The 21,107-nt window shown below is 38.4% G+C and overlaps 1 protein-coding gene across 1 annotated transcript; it reads right to left on the minus strand.

Moving 5' to 3' along the window:
* Positions 1-1,871: 1,871 nt before the first annotated feature.
* cryba2b (crystallin, beta A2b) lies at positions 1,872-6,627 on the minus strand. Its single transcript, XM_063005809.1, has 4 exons — positions 6,461-6,627; positions 4,630-4,771; positions 2,913-3,055; positions 1,872-2,063 (listed from the first exon to the last, which is right to left on the minus strand). Exons 1-4 carry the CDS (start codon positions 6,625-6,627, stop codon positions 1,916-1,918), a joined length of 600 nt encoding a protein of 199 aa, XP_062861879.1. The 3' UTR covers positions 1,872-1,915.
* Between the last annotated feature and the right edge of the window lie 14,480 nt (positions 6,628-21,107).

The raw sequence follows: 21,107 nt of genomic DNA on the forward strand, positions 1-21,107 counted from the left end.
CAATAAAATCTATTTCTGCAAAGAAAATTATCCTAACCAAGATTCTAACCACATCAAGCATCCCAAACTGTGACTTACCCCATCCTGTGTGAGTGTGCCGTGCCCGTGCAGCCACACACACTTACAGTGCAGTGTGTATCCCAGTGGAAGGCAGCCTGGTGCACACAGCACCTTTAATAGCACATTCCTCAGGTGTGTGTTTGAGAAAGGTGTGGAGGCTTCAACATTTAATAGGAGATCCTGGTCTGGGTGTGGGTGCCTGTTTTTCACTACAGGCCTGATTGTAACGTTTTGTGTGTGTGTGTGTGTGTGTGTGTGTGTGTGTGTGTGTGTGTGTGTGTGTGTGTGTGTGTGTGGGCAGTTTCCTGGACAAACAAACCGAGAGACGGAATCAGAGCAGGATGCTGTAACACTCGAACCTGAACGACTTTTTCTTTTACTCTATAAACCACAGAATCAGCCAGCAAATGTTTTAAGAGCCAGTTAAACCCTGGATTGTCTCTGAGCATCTCACAAACGCAGAGATTTATAGTATGAGCAAATCAGACCGAGTTCATGCAGTCAGGAAAGTAATTCCAGATCATAAACCATCAAACATTCAAATATAAACCCTCAAATAATTAAATTGTTACTAAATTATTTAATTATTATCATTTGTTATTATCTGTCCTGTGTTGGAATCCAACAGAAACTGAAATGTAAGAACTGTCATTATGCAGCGCTTAAGATACTGTGGTTTTCTTCTGTCTCTGAAAAATATGCAGAAGGTGGATTGGCTGCTCTAAATTGCCCCTGGGTGAATGAGTAAATGAATATATGTTGTAAATAAATGTTAAACAAATGAATAAGAAGATGAATGATTGGATGAAAGAATGAATGAATGAATACATAAATGATAGGCTGACAGAATAGCTGAATAAGTGAGTAAATAAATGCATGGATAAATGAATAGTTGAATAAATGAATGGATGGATGAATGAGTGAATAAATGAATGGATAAATGAATAGTTGAATGAATGACTTATCTAATTAATTAATTAATGGATGGATGAATGAATGATTAAGTAAGTGAATAAAAAAATTAATGGGTGAATGATTGGATGAATGAGTGAGTAAATGGAAGAATAAATAAATAAATGAACAGCTGAATGACCGAGTAAATAAATGAATAGATGAATGAATGGCTGAGTGAATAAATGGAAGAATGAATACTTGAATAAATGAATGAATGAATGATTGGATGAATGAGTGAGTGAATGAAATAATGAATGAATGAAGGAATGAATGAATAAACAGCTGAATGAGTGAGTTAATAAATGAATGGGTGAATGAATAGCTGAGTGACTGGATGAACAGTTAAATGAATTAATGAATGAATGAGTGATTGAGTGAATGAATAAATGAACAAGTAAATACATTATTGGATGAATTGATAAATGATTGGAAGAATGAATGGCTGAATGAATAAATTGATTAATTAATTAATGAACTGCTGAATGAGTGAGTAAAGTAAATAAATAGATGAATGAATAGTTAAATTAATGGAAATGACTGTGTGTGTGTGTGTGTGTGTGTGTGTTTAACAGGCCCCCAGTTATAGTAATGAGGTATTTTAACAGTGTCACCTTGTTTAAAAGTTTTCACACCCTCTATTTGTGAAGATCCTGTTTGATGTTTGATGTTGGATGTTGGATGTTTGATGTTTGATGTTCGCTGTATGTTCAGCTCTGTTGGTTTTATGGAAATATTTGTTTTGTGAACCGTCAGTTTTTGAGACGGTTACAGCGTCCGTATATTAATCAAGGATCTTCTTTATTTAAAAAAGCAATAAGTGACAGGCCACACTTCCACAGTTCATGTAAAGTCTTTATTGATCATTGTGGTTCGAGGGGTGGGCGTGGGTACGTTGAGGGATCTAGTGCTGAATCCGGCGGATGGACTGGATCTGGTTGGTGTGAGCCTGAGTGCCAAACTCATTATACTTTCTGAACTCGCCTTGGCGCCGGTCTCTCTCCAGGATGTACTGATACCCACGATACCCGGGGAACTGATACGCTACCCACCTACAGACAGACAGAGATCAAAAGATACAGAGACGTCCCATTAGGTTGCACTTGTTTTTGGACTAAAAGTATGTGGACAACAGACTACACACTCTTTGTCTGTAGGAACTTGTGCCCATTATGGTAAAAGAGCTTTTGTAAGGCCAGGCACTAATTTGACCAAATAGCCTCACAACTGACATTCCAATTCATCCCAAATAGAACTCTTCCCCAAACTGCTGCCACATATTTAAAAGCATTTCTTCCATATAATAGATTTTATTCACCTGTGGGGGACGACACGGTGGCTCAGTGTCACTTCACAGCAAACAGGTCCTGGGTTCGATCCCCAGACGGGGCGGTCCGGGTCCTTTCTGTGTGGAGTTTGCATGTTCTCCCCGTGTCTGCGTGGGTTTCCTCCGGGAGCTCCGGTTTCCTCCCACAGCCCAAAAACGTGCAGTCAAGTTAATTGGAGACACTGAATTGCCCTGTAGGTGAATGGGTGTGTGTATGTGTGTGTGTATGTGTGTGTGTATCTGCCCTGTGATGGACTGGCGCCTTGTTCAGGGTGTTACTGTGTACCTTGTGCCCATTGAAAAGCTGGGATAGGCTCCAGCACCCCCGTGACCTTAATTGGATAAGCGGTTAAGACAGTGAGTGAGTGAGTGTGAGTGGTGTCCACATACTTTTGCCACATTATATATCTCATCAGCAGTTTTGTTCTGACTAAATGATTAAAACATTATAGTAACGCTTAAAATTAAAGGACTGACTCCTTACAGGTGTATGTAAACTTTTGAGCTGTTGATCATAATTATTTGGACAGTTGATATAATCTCAGTATTTATGTTGATGAAGGTGAGTTCTTACGCTCCAGAGTTCACTTTGATGGAAGGAACTTCTTTGCTGCACCAGCCCATGGCCTGCAGAGAGGGGTAATCATCACACACCTCGAACTTCCGGCCCTGGAAATCTTCACACTCGTACAACGTCACCTTACTGTCACTGTGATTCTGTAGCGGGAAGTTAAATACAATAGAAGCTGTTACACACAACAAAACTGGCTAACAGTGCTAAATACTAACAGCTAAACTGTCTAACAATGCTAAATGCTAAAACAGCTAACACTGGCTAACATAGCTAAAACTAAAACAGCTTGATGGAGCCCCAGTGCCTAAAAACAGCAGTTTGAGGACAGACCGAAACAGGCGTCGAGGCGCACGGCTGAAATCATGCAGTGTTTGAAGTAAGCTCTTTATTAATGAGATGAAAAGAAGAACCAAGCTGATGATAGAATTAAACCAAACATGATGGAGTGGGGTCATCTACTCTGATCAATCCAGTGGCCTTAATACTTCGGTTGTCTGATGGTTAGATGGAGACGTGAAGAGAACTACAAGTCACAATGTCCCTCACCGACTATGACATTTCATGTATTAACATAAACAACACCTAATGTTATTTTGAGTAGTTTTCATTTTCTGTAAGTAACTGTCAGTAACTGTCAGTAGTTTGTAGAATAAAAACAATGATGATTTTGGTACTGGACATTTTTAGTGGTCTCTTAATGATTTAGTTGATTTAGTTAACAAAAGAGGGTAATTACTTTTCACAAGTGTGATATAAGTGTTACATTAATTATTTTGTATTATGTTTGATAATATAACATTTAAACAGATACCTAAATCAATCATAGCATTGTAGCTGAGTAATGATTGGTTAATAGTGATAGTGATGATTGGTTAATGGTGATGTATGTTTGGTTAGTGGTGACAGTGATAATAGATTAATGGTGATGCATGTTCGGTTAATGGTAATGTAAAATTGGTTAATTATTATGTATGATTGGTTTATAGTGGTGAATGATTAGTTAATTGTGATAGTAATTGGTTATTAGTGATAGTGATGATTGGTTAATAGTGATGTGCAAGTGGTTATTGGTGATGTTTGTTTGGTTAGTGGTGATAGTGATAATTGGTTAATGGTGATGTAAGAGTGGTTAATGGTGATAGTGATAATTGGTTAATGGTGATGAAAGACTGGTCAGCGGTGATAGTGATGAATGGTTAATGTTGATGTAAGATAGTTTAACTGTTATGTATGATTGATTGATGGTGGTGAATGATTAGTTAATGGTGACGTATGATTGGTTAACTGTTATGCATGATTGGTTTATAGTGGTGTATGATTAGTTAATGGTGATTGTGATGCATAATTGGTTAATGGTGATGTAAGATTAGTTAATGCTGACGTATGATTGGTTAACTGTTATGTATGATTGGTTAATGGTGGTGTAGGATTAGTTAATGGTGACGTATGATTTGTTAACTGTTATGTATGATTGGTTTATAGTGGTGTATGATTAGTTAATCGTGATTATTTAATAGTGATGGTGACATGTTATTGGTTAATGGTGGTGTAAGATTATTTAATAGTGATGGTGATGTAAGATTGGTTAATTGTTATGTATGGTTAGTTATTTGTGGTGAATAATAATTTAATGGTGATCTATGATTGGTTGATGGTAGTGAATGGTTAGTTAATGGTGATGATTGTTTAACAGTGATGGTGATGTTGGTGGACATACAGCACACTTCACGGGTCTGAAGGAGAGAAGATGTTCGGTACGGTAGCTGCTGTTGCCGCTCCAGGCCTGATAGCATGGATAATCTCCCTTCTCCAACACAAACTGCTGCCCCTGGAACTCTGGGTACTCATACCCCACCCACCTAAACACAAACATTAACAAAATCATCATTACAAATTAAATAAATACACTGATAAATTTAAAAAAATTATATCAGAAAAAGAAATAATATGAAAATAAATAAATAAACAAATCAATCAATAACAATAAAAATTAATAAATACAACAATAACAGCAATTGTTTTAAAAATTATATAAATAACATAAATAACATAAATAAATCCCAGAAATAATAAGTTAAATAAGGAACAAATAAATATATAGGGAAAATTCATACATACACATTTATCAACATAATAAACATAAATAAATAAATAAAATCAATAAAAAAAAATACATTGAATTAAAAACTACAAACCCCATTTTAAGAAGAAAAAAATCATTTTTTTATTTATTTAATTAATTTAATCTTTATTTAACTGCATAATAAAATTTCAGATTGCATTTCTTGATGTAGCGGCGAAATGTGTTAAGTAACGACAGTTTCCCAAAATACTCCCGAGTCAAGAAAAATAAAGTAAAAGAAAGAAAATTTTAGAAAGAAAGAAAGAAAGAAAGAAATCTTACAGTGGGTGTTTGTTTTGTGATTGCACACACACGCAAAGCAAACATCAAGGGATGTGTCTTTGTCAGCTTATCAGCTGTGTGTGTGTGTGTGTGTGTGTGTGTGTGTGTGTGTGTGTGTGTGTGTGTGTGTGTGTGTGTGTGTGTGCCTGATCCTAACACCACTTCCAAACACAGGGTGCCAAAATCCACCCTGGATCCATGTCAGGGTGTAATACACTCGCACGTTCATTCCACTTTGCCAGCTGTGCCCTAGCTGTGCCAACCAGTGCCAGGGCTCTGTGCAGATCTCAGTACTAATTTATCCACTATGAATTAATTCACTCTATCATTCATTTAATTTTGTACTCACTCAATTATTCATTAATTTATTAATTCACCTGTTTATTCATGTACTCATTTACTCACTCACTTTCTTAACCGCTTATCCAATTAGTGTCGCGGGGGGTGCTGGAGCCTATCCCAGCTTTTCAATGGGCACAAGGCACACAGTAACACCCTGGATGGGGCGCCAGTCCATCGCAGGGCAGACACACATTCACCTATAGGGTAATTCAGTGTCTCCATTTAACCTAACTGCATGTTTTTGGACTGTGGGAGGAAACTGGAGTTCCCGGAGAAAACCCACGCATATTATACTCATCCATTCATGTACTCATATTATTATTTGTTTATTCATTTACTTATTTGCTCCTACATTCATTCATTCAGTAATTCATTATTGAATTCATTCATTCACACATTTTTACTTATTTATTCTCTCATAATTAATTCATGTTGGGTGATAAGACCTGGCTCGTACCCGACATTCCAATTCATCAACACACAACAACACACCACCACCATGTCAGTGTCACTGCAGTGCTGAGAATGATCCACAACCTAAATAATACCTGCTCTGTGGTGGTCCTGTGGGGGTCCTGACCACTGAAGAACAGGGTGAAAGGGGGCTAACAAAGCATGTAGAGAAACAGATAGACTACAGTCAGTAATTGTAGAACTACAAAGTGCTTCTAAAAGGTAAGTGGAGCTGATAAAACGGACAGTGAGTGTAGAAACCAGGAGGTGGTTTTAATTTTATGGCTGATCAGTGTACTTTCAGTAATATGTTGTATTAGTTCAGCTGAGGCTCAGAGGTCAGACTTACGGTCCGTCCTCCACTTTGATGGAGCGAATTTTCCTGAAGCTTCGGTCCAGGATGTTCTGGCACTCCAAGTTGAACTCACAGCTCTTCCCCTGGAAGTACTCCTCCTCGAATACAGTGATCGTCCACTGGCCTTGGCCTCTGTGGTCCATCTGCTGCTGTGGGTTCATGGCTGATGGTTCCGAGTCGCACTGAGTATCTATAAAGAAAAACAAGAGAGAGATGAAGAGACTTTATTTTTCTACTATTCGTGTCAGAATGAGAAACATCTACGTGAGCTTCATGGTTTAAGTCGTTTCTGATTCTGAATCTGCCCGATGATGATAATGTTTGATCATTGTTCCTCTGCATGTTCTTTGTTGAGGTGGTCGTGATGAGGTGATGGTGTGTGCTGGTACTCACTCGGTAAGGCGATACCACAGAGTCGGGTATAATCAGTGCAGCGGCGGTCGGTGTGGGTGTTTTTATAGCTCGAACGTTCTGGTTTGAACATCAGCTCTGCACACTCAGCACATGCTTCAACAGAAAGGCCGCATTAGTGTCCATCATTGAGGGCTTCAGAAGATCCTTTTGTCTTCTAATCAGACCGTCTGACTCATCAAAACTCCACACACTGACACTAGCTTATCGGACTGAAAGGGAATTCTGGTTTTGTGCTCCTCTCTGCTGCTTCTAAGCAAATTTGTCTCAATAATCTGTGTAATATAGGCAAAGCTTTACAGATGCTTGTAAGGGACGTGTATTTCTCAATTTCTGCAGCTGCTCTTTTTCTGTGAATGAAATATAAGTATATTCGCTCTTGCAAAAAAAAAAAAAAAAAAACTTTAACATTATTCATTTACTGTCTGATTTACCACGATTTATCCTATTTAGGGTGACAGTGGGTTTGATTCACTGGGCTAAAGGTAGGAAACACCCTAAACAGGTCGCCGGAGGGAACCCACACAGACACGTGGAGAACATACAAACTTCACATAGAAAGGACCCAGACCGCTCCACCTGAAAATCAAACCCAGGACCTTCTCATTGTGAGTTGACAGTGCTACCCACCGAGTCACCATATCACCCCCTTCAAAATCATAACAAGATCAGTGAAACTTAACAACATGAAGCATGGCCTTGTGATTCCTCATTAGTGATTACTGTTGACATTTGTGCCCATGTAAATAGGGCTAGTTTGACTGCACCCTGTTCCATAACAGTACATGGAACAGTGGTCTGTTGTCACATTATTTTGAGAGGAAATCAGTCCATTAATTCAAAGCCACTGCAACATGGGTGACACTGTTCACAGTCAAGTAAGCTGTACATAAGCATACAACAAGTGTATCAAAATGTGCACCTCAAACCGCAACAGAAGTTTGTTTCAGGACGTTGCAAGGTAAAGCTTGATTGACTGTGGACAATTCAATGTTTTAACAGCTTCAATATCATGGGAGTGTTCCCAAAGAGACCACATGTACATTCTACAGCCACAAATAAATGATCCAAGGTGCTGTCTGTATGCTTTTAACCAAACTGCTTTTCAGAAAACCCACAATGTGTGTTCAAATCATTCAGCTACAGCAAACAAACAGTTGCAGACATAACTGACATCCCAAGACATACACGCCCTTTATAAGTATGTGAAACTTACGTCAAATTTTCGACCAAAACTACAGTGTATCACAAAAGTGAGTACACCCCTCACATTTCTGCAGATATTTAAGTATATCTTTTCATGGGACAACACTGACAAAATGACACTTTGACACAATGAAAAGTAGTCTGTGTGCAGCTTATATAACAGTGTAAATTTATTCTTCCCTCAAAATAACTCAATATACAGCCATTAATGTCTAAAACACCGGCAACAAAAGTGAGTACACCCCTAAGAGACTACACCCCTAAATGTCCAAATTGAGCACTGCTTGTCATTTTCCCTCCAAAATGTCATGTGATTTGTTAGTGTTACTAGGTCTCAGGTGTGCATAGGGAGCAGGTGTGTTCAATTTAGTAGTACAGCTCTCACACTCTCTCATACTGGTCACTGAAAGTTCCAACATGGCACCTCGTGGCAAAGAACTCTCTGAGGATCTTAAAAGACGAATTGTTGCGCTACATGAAGATGGCCAAGGCTACAAGAAGATTGCCAACACCCTGAAACTGAGCTGCAGCACAGTGGCCAAGATCATCCAGCGTTTTAAAAGAGCAGGGTCCACTCAGAACAGACCAAAGTTGGTCGTCCAAAGAAGCTGAGTGCACGTGCTCAGCGTCACATCCAACTGCTGTCTTTGAAAGATAGGCGCAGGAGTGCTGTCAGCATTGCTGCAGAGATTGAAAAGGTGGGGGGTCAGCCTGTCAGTGCTCAGACCATACGCCGCACACTACATCAAATTGGTCTGCATGGCTGTCACCCCAGAAGGAAGCCTCTTCTGAAGTCTCTACACAAGAAAGCCCACAAACAGTTTGCTGAAGACATGTCAACAAAGGACATGGATTACTGGAACCATGTCCTATGGTCTGATGAGACCAAGATTAATTTGTTTGGTTCAGATGGTCTCAAGCATGTGTGGCGGCAATCAGGTGAGGAGTACAAAGATAAGTGTGTCATGCCTACAGTCAAGCATGGTGGTGGGAATGCCATGGTCTGGGGCTGCATGAGTGCAGCAGGTGTTGGGGAGTTACATTTCATTGAGGGACACATGAACTTAAAATATGTACTGTGAAATACTGAAGCAGAGCATGATCCCCTCCCTCCGGAAACTGAGTCGCAGGGCAGTGTTCCAGCATGATAATGACCCCAAACACACCTCTAAGACGACCACTGCTTTATTGAAGAGGCTGAGGGTAAAGGTGATGGACTGGCCAAGCATGTCTCCAGACCTAAACCCAATAGAACATCTTTGGGGCATCCTCAAGCGGAAGGTGGAGGAGCGCAAAGTCTCGAATATCCGCCAGCTTCGTGATGTCGTCATGGAGGAGTGGAAAAGCATTCCAGTGGCAACCTGTGAAGCTCTGGTAAACTCCATGCCCAGGAGAGTTAAGGCAGTTCTGGGAAATAATGGTGGCCACACAAAATATTGACACTTCAGGAACTTTCACTAAGGGGTGTACTCACTTTTGTTGCCGGTGGTTTAGACATTAATGGCTGTATATTGAGTTATTTTGAGGGAAGAATAAATTTACACTGTTATATAAGCTGCACACAGACTACTTTTCATTGTGTCAAAGTGTCATTTTGTCAGTGTTGTCCCATGAAAAGATATACTTAAATATCTGCAGAAATGTGAGGGGTGTACTCACTTTTGTGATACACTGTATGTGGACAACTGATCATGAGCTTGTTAGTAGCTTGGACATTAATATGTGGTTCTTTCTTTGTGCCAGTACAGAAGAATCCAAAAATGTAAATTGTAATGGGTTCCACCATCAATCAATCAATCATAATTTATTTGTATGGCACAGTTTACAGCTGACATTAACATAAAGCAACTTTACAGATTTCAGGATGAAAAAACAGCAGCCGAGGGGGACAATGGCAGGTAAAAACTCCCCAAATATTACAAGGAAGAAACCTCGAGAGGAACCAGACAATCGTGCAGCCGTGGCACAGATATCACACATCAGCCACACGACTCATTCAAACTGCTGAGTCTGATTAATCAGAGTTGGCATTAGTGCTCAGCGCAGTTGTAGCCTAGTGGTTAAGATACTGGGCTAGTAATCAGAAGTTCGCTGGTTCAAGCCCCACCACTGCCAGGTTGCCACTGTTGGGCCCTTGAGCATGGCCCTTAAACTTCAATTGCTTAGACATTACACTTTCACAGTACAGTACTGTAAGTCGTTTAGGGCAGCTGTAGCCTAGTGGTTAAGGTGCTGGTCCAGTAATCAGAAGGTTGCCGGTTTACACCTCACCACTGCCAGGTTGCTGTTGGGCCCTTGAGCAAGGCCCTTAACTCTCAATTGCTTAGATTGTATAGTGTCACAGTACTGTAAGTCGCTTTGGATAAAAGCGTCTGCTAAATGCTGAAAATGTAAATGTAAATGCTCATGGCATCGGTTTCTTTCAGCCATGAAATAAGTAAGATAGAGAAACAGTGCAAGATGTATGTTGGCTGCATGACTTATTTATCACTAAACATGTCCATTTAAATAAAGAACAAATAATTTGAAATCATTTCTGTAATAGATCATTTATATAACAAATAAAAATGTACAACCTTGTTCCCAGAAAAGATGGGACGAGGGCAAATAAAGACCAGGATTGTTTGTAAAGTTAAAACAGGCAATGTAGTCATGTTTGGGTATAACAACATTAACAAAAGACTCAGTTGTTCCCAAGCAAGTAAGACAGTTATACAGTCCATAATACTGTTTTATTTAAAGAGTCAGGGGTGCGGAGGTGGTTTCATATGTCAGTAAGTGGGGCAGGTGCTAGTCTGAAGTCCTTCTTGGCCAGCGTGGGCTAATTGAAATAGGGAATTGACCAAACCTTTATGTGTAGTACCGTGGCTGCATGGTCAACAGAATATTTGTGTTCAATGCTAAACACACTGATTTTATTAAGAGTGATGCTTTCTGGAATCGAACTATTTAAGGATGTCTGGAGCACCACCTGGTGAAGCCTGAAGTACTGCATTTTAAGAACCAGTCGTTTACAGTATCAGACAGTGTTCGATTGCCAGTTTGAACCACGCCTTTGCCCTGCTTGTCTTGTTTCATGACTGTGTAATATTAAATTTTCAGGAACATTCATTCTGGTTCGTGTAATTCTGGGTTCCCGAGCTGGGGCGCCACCTGTTCATTCGAAGCTGTATTGCATCATTTAGCTGCAGCTTCTGGACAAAGCAGAAGTGCATTATATGGTCCAAAGTATGAAGACATTTCTTTTGATCAATTTCAGACGTAAAACAGGAGTAAAAATCGATCACATAAAATAAATCAAATGTTTCCAGCCTTGTAGCAACAGTTTAGTGAAGTTTAGTTATTTTTTAATATTGCACACAGTATTTTTTAATGAGCCTCCACCAAACAGTGGATATGATCACAAAAATGATTTAACTTTTATGGATGATTTTCAGCTGCTAGATTCAAGTTGGCATATAAGTTAGAAATAGTTGAACAGACCATTAAATGGTTTCAATGATGAAGAAAAGTATTGTCCTTACATTTATGTTAAGCATAACTGAATAATTAAACTAAAAAAAAAAAAAAAAACACTGAGGCATAGAGACAAAACAACAACATTAACATCAGGTAAACATATTAGGGAAGGACCAGGGTCGATGATTTTGCAGTGAAAGAAAACAACATCATGAGATTGTGCAAACTCATTAACCAATGTTTTAATGGACTTAAATTGTGAAAAAACTCACAGTCCTACTGGGACAAGGACAGGAAAGAGCCTTCCCCAGACTGTTATTAGTTAAAAGCATATGATTTATTTAATAGAACAGATGTTTCATTTTGTTTAATTCATTATTAGTTTTAGATTGGCTGAGAGGCCTGAACTTTCGGGACAGGGGTAGCTCAGCGGTTAAGATCATTCCTGCAGGACTAGTAATCGGAAGGTGGCTGGTTCAAGTCCCACATCTACCAGCTTGCCACTGTTGGGCCCTTGAGCGAGGCCCTTAACTCTCAGTTGCTTGCAATGTATACAGTCTTAGTTGTATGTAATGTAAACTTAATAACATGTTAACTTAAAGATTAGTCAGGGTGTCCACATACTTTTGGCCATTTAGAGTGTGTGCAGTTCTGCACTGGGAAAATAGCCGAGCAGGTGAGTAGGAGTCCGGTGTGGTCACGCAAATTTTGTGCCGTTAAAATGAGACTGATATTCAGATCCTGTTTGATGGTTCCAGCTGCTCCTCCTTACATCCACACACACAAAGCAAACAAATACACAGTGAGTGTGTGTGTGTGTGTGTGTGTGTGTGTGTGTGTGTGTGTGAGTGTGTGTGTGTGTTTGTTTAAGAGCGGGTGTGTTACGGGTTGAGGATGGAGGAGCTACAGCTGGGCTTTAGCTCCGACAGATCAGGTCAGATCTGATCTAAACCCTCATTTTACTAGAAAATGACCTCAATTTGCATCTCACTCGCCTGGGCACGTCTCAAATTAGCACTTCATGCTCACTCCTCTCCCACACTCAGCACCCTGTACATGGACCCACAATGCCTGGGGAAAGTATTCAGCCCCATAAACCAGATGTTTATTCATTATTCTATGTTCTCAAACATCATGCCAAATTAAATATTATGACTTAAAAAGTATTCACACCCCATGTTGTGTACATCAGAGTCCAATCTTCCTCTATATAGACGAAAGTATTGGGACGCCCCTTCTAATTGTTTGAATTCATGTGTTTCAGCCAGCAAACTCTATACAGACATGAATAACACAGATATGAATAATGGTGATGGCAAACTGAATGGGCACAAATTCCCACAGACATACTTCAAAGTCTTGTGAGAAGCCTTCTCTAAAGATTGATGTCAAATTAAATATTATGACTCAAAAAGTATTCACACCCTGTGTAGTGTAGAAGCTCCATGTACATCAGAGGAGTCCAATCTTCAACTGTATGGATGAAAGTATTGGGACGCCCCTTCTAATTGTTTGAATTCATGTGTTTCAGCCAGCAAACTCTATACAGACATGAATAATACAGACATGACATAAATAATACAGACATGAATAATGGTGATGACAGACTGAATTGGCACAAATTCCCACAGACATAATTCAAAAGTCTTGTGAGAAGCCTTCTCCAAAGATTGGCTGTTGTTCTAGCTGAAAAGATCACAAAGACATCACTCTATTTAAACCCCATTTGTTTTTGAAATGGGATGTCCATCCAGCTCATGGTCAGGTGTCCAAATACTTTTGGCCATATAGTGTACCAAACAGTCAGCCAGAAAAGCACATTGATCACAATTGTAGTTCTTCACTGCACCGCTCCTCACAAAGAGAATTTTGTCAAGAGGAACAGAGCCAAATTTGCTGTTCACCATCTCACTACCCCACACCCTACCTCACAGAACTCATGAAGAGGAACTCTGTAAAGAGGAACCGGGCCGTTCACATTGTGCACAGTTATGATGAGGGGGTTGAAAACCTATGAACGGAGAACATTTTACTTCCCTCCTAAAACAAGTTGTGGATTCAGAAATGAAAGTACCTGATCAAGTTGATCCAAACATCAGGTTGCAACTATGAGGGTGTTGAATACTTTTTAAGACCCTGTATAGTTATTTATTCACAAATAGTTGGATGATTTGCTATTATTATTTATCTTAGGCTATTTTTCTATTCTATGTGTATTTGCACATTTTACCAGCACGTTATAATTTGTACATTGTCTGCTTAGCGTTTTGTTTACTGTATTGTCTGTATATACCAACAGCCAGAACCAAATTCCTTGTACATGCAAACATAGTTGACGAATAAAGCTGATTCTGATTTTACATATTATTATTATTATTATTACTACTACTATGTATACACCAATCAGCCATAACATTAAAACCATCTCCTTGTTTCTACATTCACTGTCCATTTTATCAGCTCCACTTACCATACAGAAACACTTTGTAGTTCTACAATTACTGACTGTAGTCCATCTGTTTCTCTGCATGCTTTGTTAGCCCCCTTTCATGCTGTTCTTCAATGGTCAGGACCCCCACAGGACCACCACAGAGCAGGTATTATTTAGGTGGTGGATCATTCTCAGCACTGCAGTGACACTGACATGGTGGTGGTGTGTTAGTGTGTGTTGTGCTGGTATGAGTGGATAAGACACAGCAGCGCTGCTGGAGTTTTTAAACACCTTACTGTCACTGCTGGACTGAGAATAGTCCACCAACCAAATATATCCAGCCAACAGCGCCCCGTGGGCAGCGTCCTGTGACCACTGATGAAGGTCTAGAAGATGACCGACTCAAACAGCATCAATAGATGAGCGATCGTCTCTGACTTTACATCTACAAGGTGGACCAACTAGGTAGGAGTGTCTAACAGAGTGGACAGTGAGTGGACACGGTATTTAAATACTCCAGCAGCGCTGCTGTGTCTGATCCACTCATACCAGCACAACACACACTAACACACCACCACCATGTCAGTGTCACTGCAGTGCTGAGAATGATCCACCACCTAAATAATACCTGCTCTGTAGTGGTCCTGTGGGGGTTCTGACCATTGAAGAACAGGGTGAAAGCAGGTTAAAAAGGTATGTAGAAAAACAGATGGACTACAGTCAGTAATTGTAGAACTACAAAGTGCTCCTATATGGTGAGTGGAGCTGATAAAATGGACAGTGAGTGTAGAAACAAGGAGGTGGTTTTAATGTTATGGCTGATCGGTGTATATTACTATGTATACAGACCTGAGCAATAACAATACAGTTGAATCTATCTGTCTGTCTGTCTGTCTAGCTGTCTATTTGTTTCTGTATCCTCCTCAGTAGGAGCACAATTTATAAACAAATTGTTGGATGTTATCCAAGAGCTTTCATTAACTAGAAGCTGCTGCAATATAAATGACACTGTCCACAGCCAGGCAAGCTTTACATAGACGTGTGTTTAGAGGCTGCTGTTTAATCAAGAAGCTCCTGTTCCTGCTTTTTCTTCATCCACGTGATAGGCAATACATTTTACTTCAGCTTTAAGATGACAGTTTTAAAGCAGCAGCTTTTTTTCTCAAACTGCAGCCTCTAAGCCCAGGTCCGTGTAAAGCTTGCTTGACTGTGAAGGATGTCTTGCCTGTTTCAGCAGCTTTATCTGACCAACAAGACGAATGTCCCTGAGGTGCCAGGAGACAGTTTTACTTTTCTTCCCGAGCTTAAAGGAAGACTACTATTCCATGTACTTGCTAATGAGTGAAGTCGTACTAGCCCTATTTAAATGGGCACATAGATATCGCCACCTATAGTCAATCAGAATCAGTTCAAGGATGAATTAAGTGACCATAATTTGACTGTATTGCTGTCTGTTCATTTTTGGCCCAGCCAGCAGATTTTCCATCCAACAGTGAAGTCACAGGAGAAGAAAAGCTGCAGAAGGTGTGTTATAAGAGACACGCCCCTTGAATGTGTGTAAGCAGTTTGGCTGAGTGGAGGTGTGAGAAACCTTTTTCAGATGCACAATCATTCACTGAAGGTTTGATAACAGTCAGACGTGTTTGACTTGTAAATGAGCAGATCTGCATATCAGGAAGTCCGATCCGCCTATAGCAGAGCTTCTATACACACTGTGTGTATGAGTATATAATGTGTGTGCATATATGTGTCTTTGTGTGTATGAATGTGTGTGTATGTGTGTGTGTGTGTGTGTGTGTGTGTGTGTGTGTGTGTGTGTTTATGGATATGTATATTTGTGTGTATATGTATGTTTGTTATTAATATTATTGTTAGTGTTTTTATTTTTTTGTTTATTGTTATGATTATTAGATTTATTGTTGTTGGTTTATTGTTAATGATTAGATTTATTGTGGTATTATATGAAATAAGATCGTTTAAACAATTTAAGGCTACATTTAAAAAAAAATGAAATGTTTAATCCTAAAATATATAGACATCAAAATAAAATGCATTGCAGGCAAAGGTTTGTACACCCCTGGTCCTTGTTTTGTCATCTGACATGAGGGTCTAATTAAATGAACCATTACTGAGGAGTTCTAAATAGAATGTTTATTATTTTAGCATGCCACCATTTATTAAGTTAGCTTATTAATGGGATATGGAGCTCCTCTTAGTGTCTCCCAGCAGATATTCTGTAAAATATGCATTTATTTATAGGACTAAACATATTTATTTATTATTTCCTTATAAGCCCTACTGTATATTAAAGCAGTCTAAAATGCTAGTGGAGAGTTGTCAAGATCTGGACCTTGAGTCTCAGTGTTTCACTGACCTAGTTGGGGACTCGACACAATCAAACTTGTCTGAGGAAGGGAAGGTCGGATAAAATGTCACCTTATTGCCGATACGAGCATTGAAGGAACAGTTAGAGCAGAGCATGACACTCTGTATGAGGATCCACCGCTGGCTGATGTAAAGAAGTGGTTGATCACTTCACACATGTCAGAGGGAGCGGGTGCCAGTGTGTGGTGGTGTAAGCGCCAGATTAATTTTAATAGGGAATTGGAAATGATAATATATGAATGTTAAATGATTTGAAACAAAATTATTTAACATTCAGGCATGACAGTAACAATACAGGAATAGATACGTCAGTATTGTATTTTCCTTATAAACATTTACACATGAAAATATAAACATGGAGGCGTTTGTAGGTTTTGCTTTCTCATAATTGAATGGTATAAAAGAAATAATAATATAATAGTACACAGAAACTTTATGGTTGCTAGGGTTACACATTAACAGCTTAATAAATGCAGCTTTCAGATTGTGTTAAATTTCTCAAATCTGTATCAGTATTTACTATCTGCACAATCAACATCAATGTCAGTTCTAACATTATCAAATAAATCACATGTTTTGCTCATTTGTGTTTAGTTTCACTGTGTTAAATTCAGTAAATTAAGAGTTATTGTACTTTAACACGTGCAGACGTGTTCATTTACTTTTACTCAGAAGATTAACAAAGAGGACCATACAATTTGGCCATTTATGTTTCAAATAAATGCATTCAAATCAGAAATGTGAGTAATTATGGTTTACAGTACTTACAATGTTTATTTCATAAATAAAGATTTGTACATTAATTACTGTGCATGCACTGCAGACACTACACTGGCCAAAAACATTGTTTTAACTTGGATTTATTTGGATTATAAATGGATTGTAAGTGTTAACAGATTTTACAGAAACAAGCTGTAAATAATATCATTGATTCAACAAATAATTAAACTAATTGCTTATTCAAATCTCACTTCATGAAGTAAATAGTGGTGCTGATGATTGGATGATGCCAGTTCAATGTGGTTCAGTTATGCTGCATTTACATTTATGGCATTTAGCACATACTTTTAGCCAAAACACTAAATCAAAATACAAAAAATGAAATTGAGGGTTAAAGGTCTTACTGAGGGACCCAACAGTGGCAAATTGGTGGCTGATGGGTCTTAAACCAGTGACCTTCCAAATAATAGTCCAGTAACTTCATTACTTAATAACTACTACTGTACTCTTTTTCTTTCCAGTCTAATCGGTGACAGTCAACCTAGTACAGTTCTCTTGCCGAGGAGAGCTATAGCCTATCTGTCCACCTTTTTGCAAATATCTCAGCACTAGCAGGCACCTAAACCAGACAGCAGAGGTCACAGTTGTACAGTGGCAATGAATCCCAGTCGACCTTCCCTGTTCACCCACTGCCACTTATTACCTGTTGCTACTACAAAATTATGATATTGTTGCATCTTTAATGAAGATCTAAACGAGTTTAAGCTGTAGCCAGGTGGTTAAGGTATTGGGCTAGTAATCAAAAGGATGCTGCTTCAAGCCCCACTACTGCCAGGTTGCTGCTGTTGGGCCCTTGAGCAAGGCCCTTAACGCTCAATTGCTCAGACTGTATACTGTACCTGTAATGTAAGTCGCTTTGGATAAAGGCGTCTGCTAAATGCGATTAATGTTTAATACAGTAGATTTAATGTTAGTCAATGACACTTTCCACAAGTTCTAGTGATCTATTTGGTGACATTCAGCTGGTCAGAACTTAGCAGGGACCTCACCAACAAATAAATATCAATGAATGATGATGAAAAAGAAGCAGACAGCACACATGTGTTAGGTATGGAACAGGCATTACACCCCTGTGAACCCAGAGCCAATGCAAAACAATTTGGGATACCTTGGAAGCACTAAACTTTCTTTCAGTGCTTAATAGCATTTAAACAAGTAATAAAAGCCTGACTAAACTGCATTCTTGTGATAACCTCCAATGTTTTAAATACAGCTTACATATGTTTAATTGGGTAGGATATTCATCTAATCCTCTTTCACTTTTTTTCACTCTGTAGAACATAAACAGTGTAGAAATGTCAGGGAGATGAAAGAAACTACTGGTACGGATGTTCTACAGGAGAACCAGTATGTCGGTTTGGGAGATTTGCATATCCTGTATAAGTTTTGCATATCTTCTAACTGGTGTGCTTCACATTTACCACATCTTCTGTCCATCTCCATCCAGATGTGCATCAACTCCCTATGTTATTCCTTCCAGTCAAATAAAAGCTTTTTCATCGTTAAGCTAAACAACGTGTTAAATAACAACCCAGAGGAGAAACAAATGGAGTGAAAGAAAGTCCAGGTCGTTTGAGTCCCTCCCCTCAGACACAGCAGAAGTTCACCTGTACCTGCGTAACGCGAGCCGAACGAACAAAACTGCAGCTACACGTATTGTACGTGTGGCTCAGCGTAAAGCAAACACAGCGTGCAGGATCAGCCTGGAGTCACTGGCTCTTCTTCAGAAAACCACCTGATGATACCAGACAAGAGTGAACTAATTAAAACGTACACAAAGGTTAGCATGTGTAAATAAAACTGGTTTAATGAGGAGCAGCATGAACAGCATGTAAACACTGGTAGTAAAAGTTCATGCTGAGCAAAGAGATCATACAATTCTCAAAAACAAGCCAGTATTGGAACGTTTTTTGTTAATAAAAAGCAACAACATTTACCTTAACCTAAATAAAATTCGTATAAAGTTGACAAACATCACAGACATTACTTGTTTAATTAAACATTAGAAAATACAAAAGGGAAATAAAGCTGGAGAACAGAAGCACACACTGAAAGGACACACCACTGGACAACGGGCACTACAAATATAACAAAAACTAAACTAAGAAGAAAAGTAAAAAAAAAAAAAAACTACATGAATAATTCTAATGGTGATGAAAGTCACAGAAAATAGTTTAAATAAAATGGACAGATGATGTTCAGAATTGTAACTGAATCACGTAAATGTGTATAAAAGCTCCATGGAATTAAGAAACGTTTACAGCTGGACAAACAATGACAGGAATGAATACAAATTAGGACGAAATTAGACTAAAGAAATTAATCAAACCTACAGAAGATAGACCGAAAATAAACTTGCTTTAAATTAAACAGAGTGATAAAACATTCGAGTGATTAAAATGGTGAAAGTAGTCCATTGGTAAAATAAACGGGACCAAAAGGAGCAGAAATGCAAAAACTGAACTAAAATGACAGCTTTTAATGAATGGGCTCGAATGTAAAAAGTGAGCCAAAATGATAAGATGAATAAAGAGAAGAAAAGAGAAGAAGGCTGCGTAAAATAATACAACAGAAATATAAATGAGACACACAAAAAGCATCCAAAATTAAATGTGTGTGAGTAAAGGGGGACAAAATAAGCAGAAATGAACTAATATGTTTGAATCTACAAAACGAAATCTAAAAAAAAAAACTTATTAACTAAACTTATTAAGGGTGAATAAAGAGAAGGGAAGATGAAATGTTAAGATTACACAAATGTGTCTGATATTGGATGAAGCACAAACGTGAAGAAATGAAGTTCGAAAAGGGACCAAAAAAGATTTTTGTGCATGTAACAAAAACATATCATTAAAATAAAGACAAAAACACACAAAAAGGAAAATGTATTATAATGTAATAAAAGTTTGTTTAAAGTGATCAATAATCACACAAGTTGTTGAATGAAACAGAGAGTACAGTGCTAGTGCACAAATATCTATATATAAAATTGTCTATAACTATTTAGATAGTTGTACAAATAAGCAAAGGCTGAACGAAGCACAAAAACACTCAAAATGAGGACAGAAATGAATTAATTTACTGACTGACTGAATGGGACTGACTGATTCAATGTAGGTGAAAGAAAAAACATAAATGGATAAAATTCATACAAATGTGTGCAAAATTAAAACAAGAACAAACACTAAACAAAAATGATAGAAAGAAAGATGCAAAACAATTATGAAATCGTTACGAAAAGTGACTAAACCACGTACTTTCACCCAAATGAGCTTCTTTACAGGTAAAGTACAGATAAACAAAATGTTCTCATAAATTAGACAAAAGTGCATGAACGTGTATGACAGGTGAACGAAAATGGAGAGGAAGGTGTGAAGTGTGAGAAGGAACATAAACAGCAGAAATAACTGGATTAAAAGCTGCTGAAATGTGCTGTGTGTACGAAGGGCAAACTAAGCCAAAAAGAACCAGAAATCAACTCAATCAGACGAAGTAAATGTGAGAGTAAAAACTAATAAATAAAAGTGAATAAAAGGAAAATGATGGAGAATTAAGGAGAGTGTACAAAAGTGTTCACAAGGTTCACAGAGTTTATGAAGGTGTTTAACATAAGAAAATTACAAAGACAGAAAAGCAAATCAGTCTGGTCCCAAAATATGCATAAAGTAAAATAAACGTTGTTAACAGTGTAAATAAATGCATAAAAACAATAAAAAGGAAGCACACGTTATAATATAAACAGAAACAAAAAGGAAAAAAAGAGAGGGGCATTATGAAGTAGATTTAAGTGAACAAAAGCAAAGAAAAGTGCATAAAATAAAGAATAAAGACAAAAATGTGTAAATAAGAGCACAACACCAAAGTGTAGAAAATATGGAGAAATGTGGGTAAATCAAGTGATGCGAACAGCAAGTCACTACAAGTTGAGGTTGACACTAAAAAAGCTTATGAAAAGCAGGCAGTGTGTGT

Source organism: Trichomycterus rosablanca, chromosome 12 (assembly GCF_030014385.1).
Source record: "Trichomycterus rosablanca isolate fTriRos1 chromosome 12, fTriRos1.hap1, whole genome shotgun sequence".
Classification (NCBI taxonomy): Eukaryota; Metazoa; Chordata; class Actinopteri; order Siluriformes; family Trichomycteridae; genus Trichomycterus; species Trichomycterus rosablanca.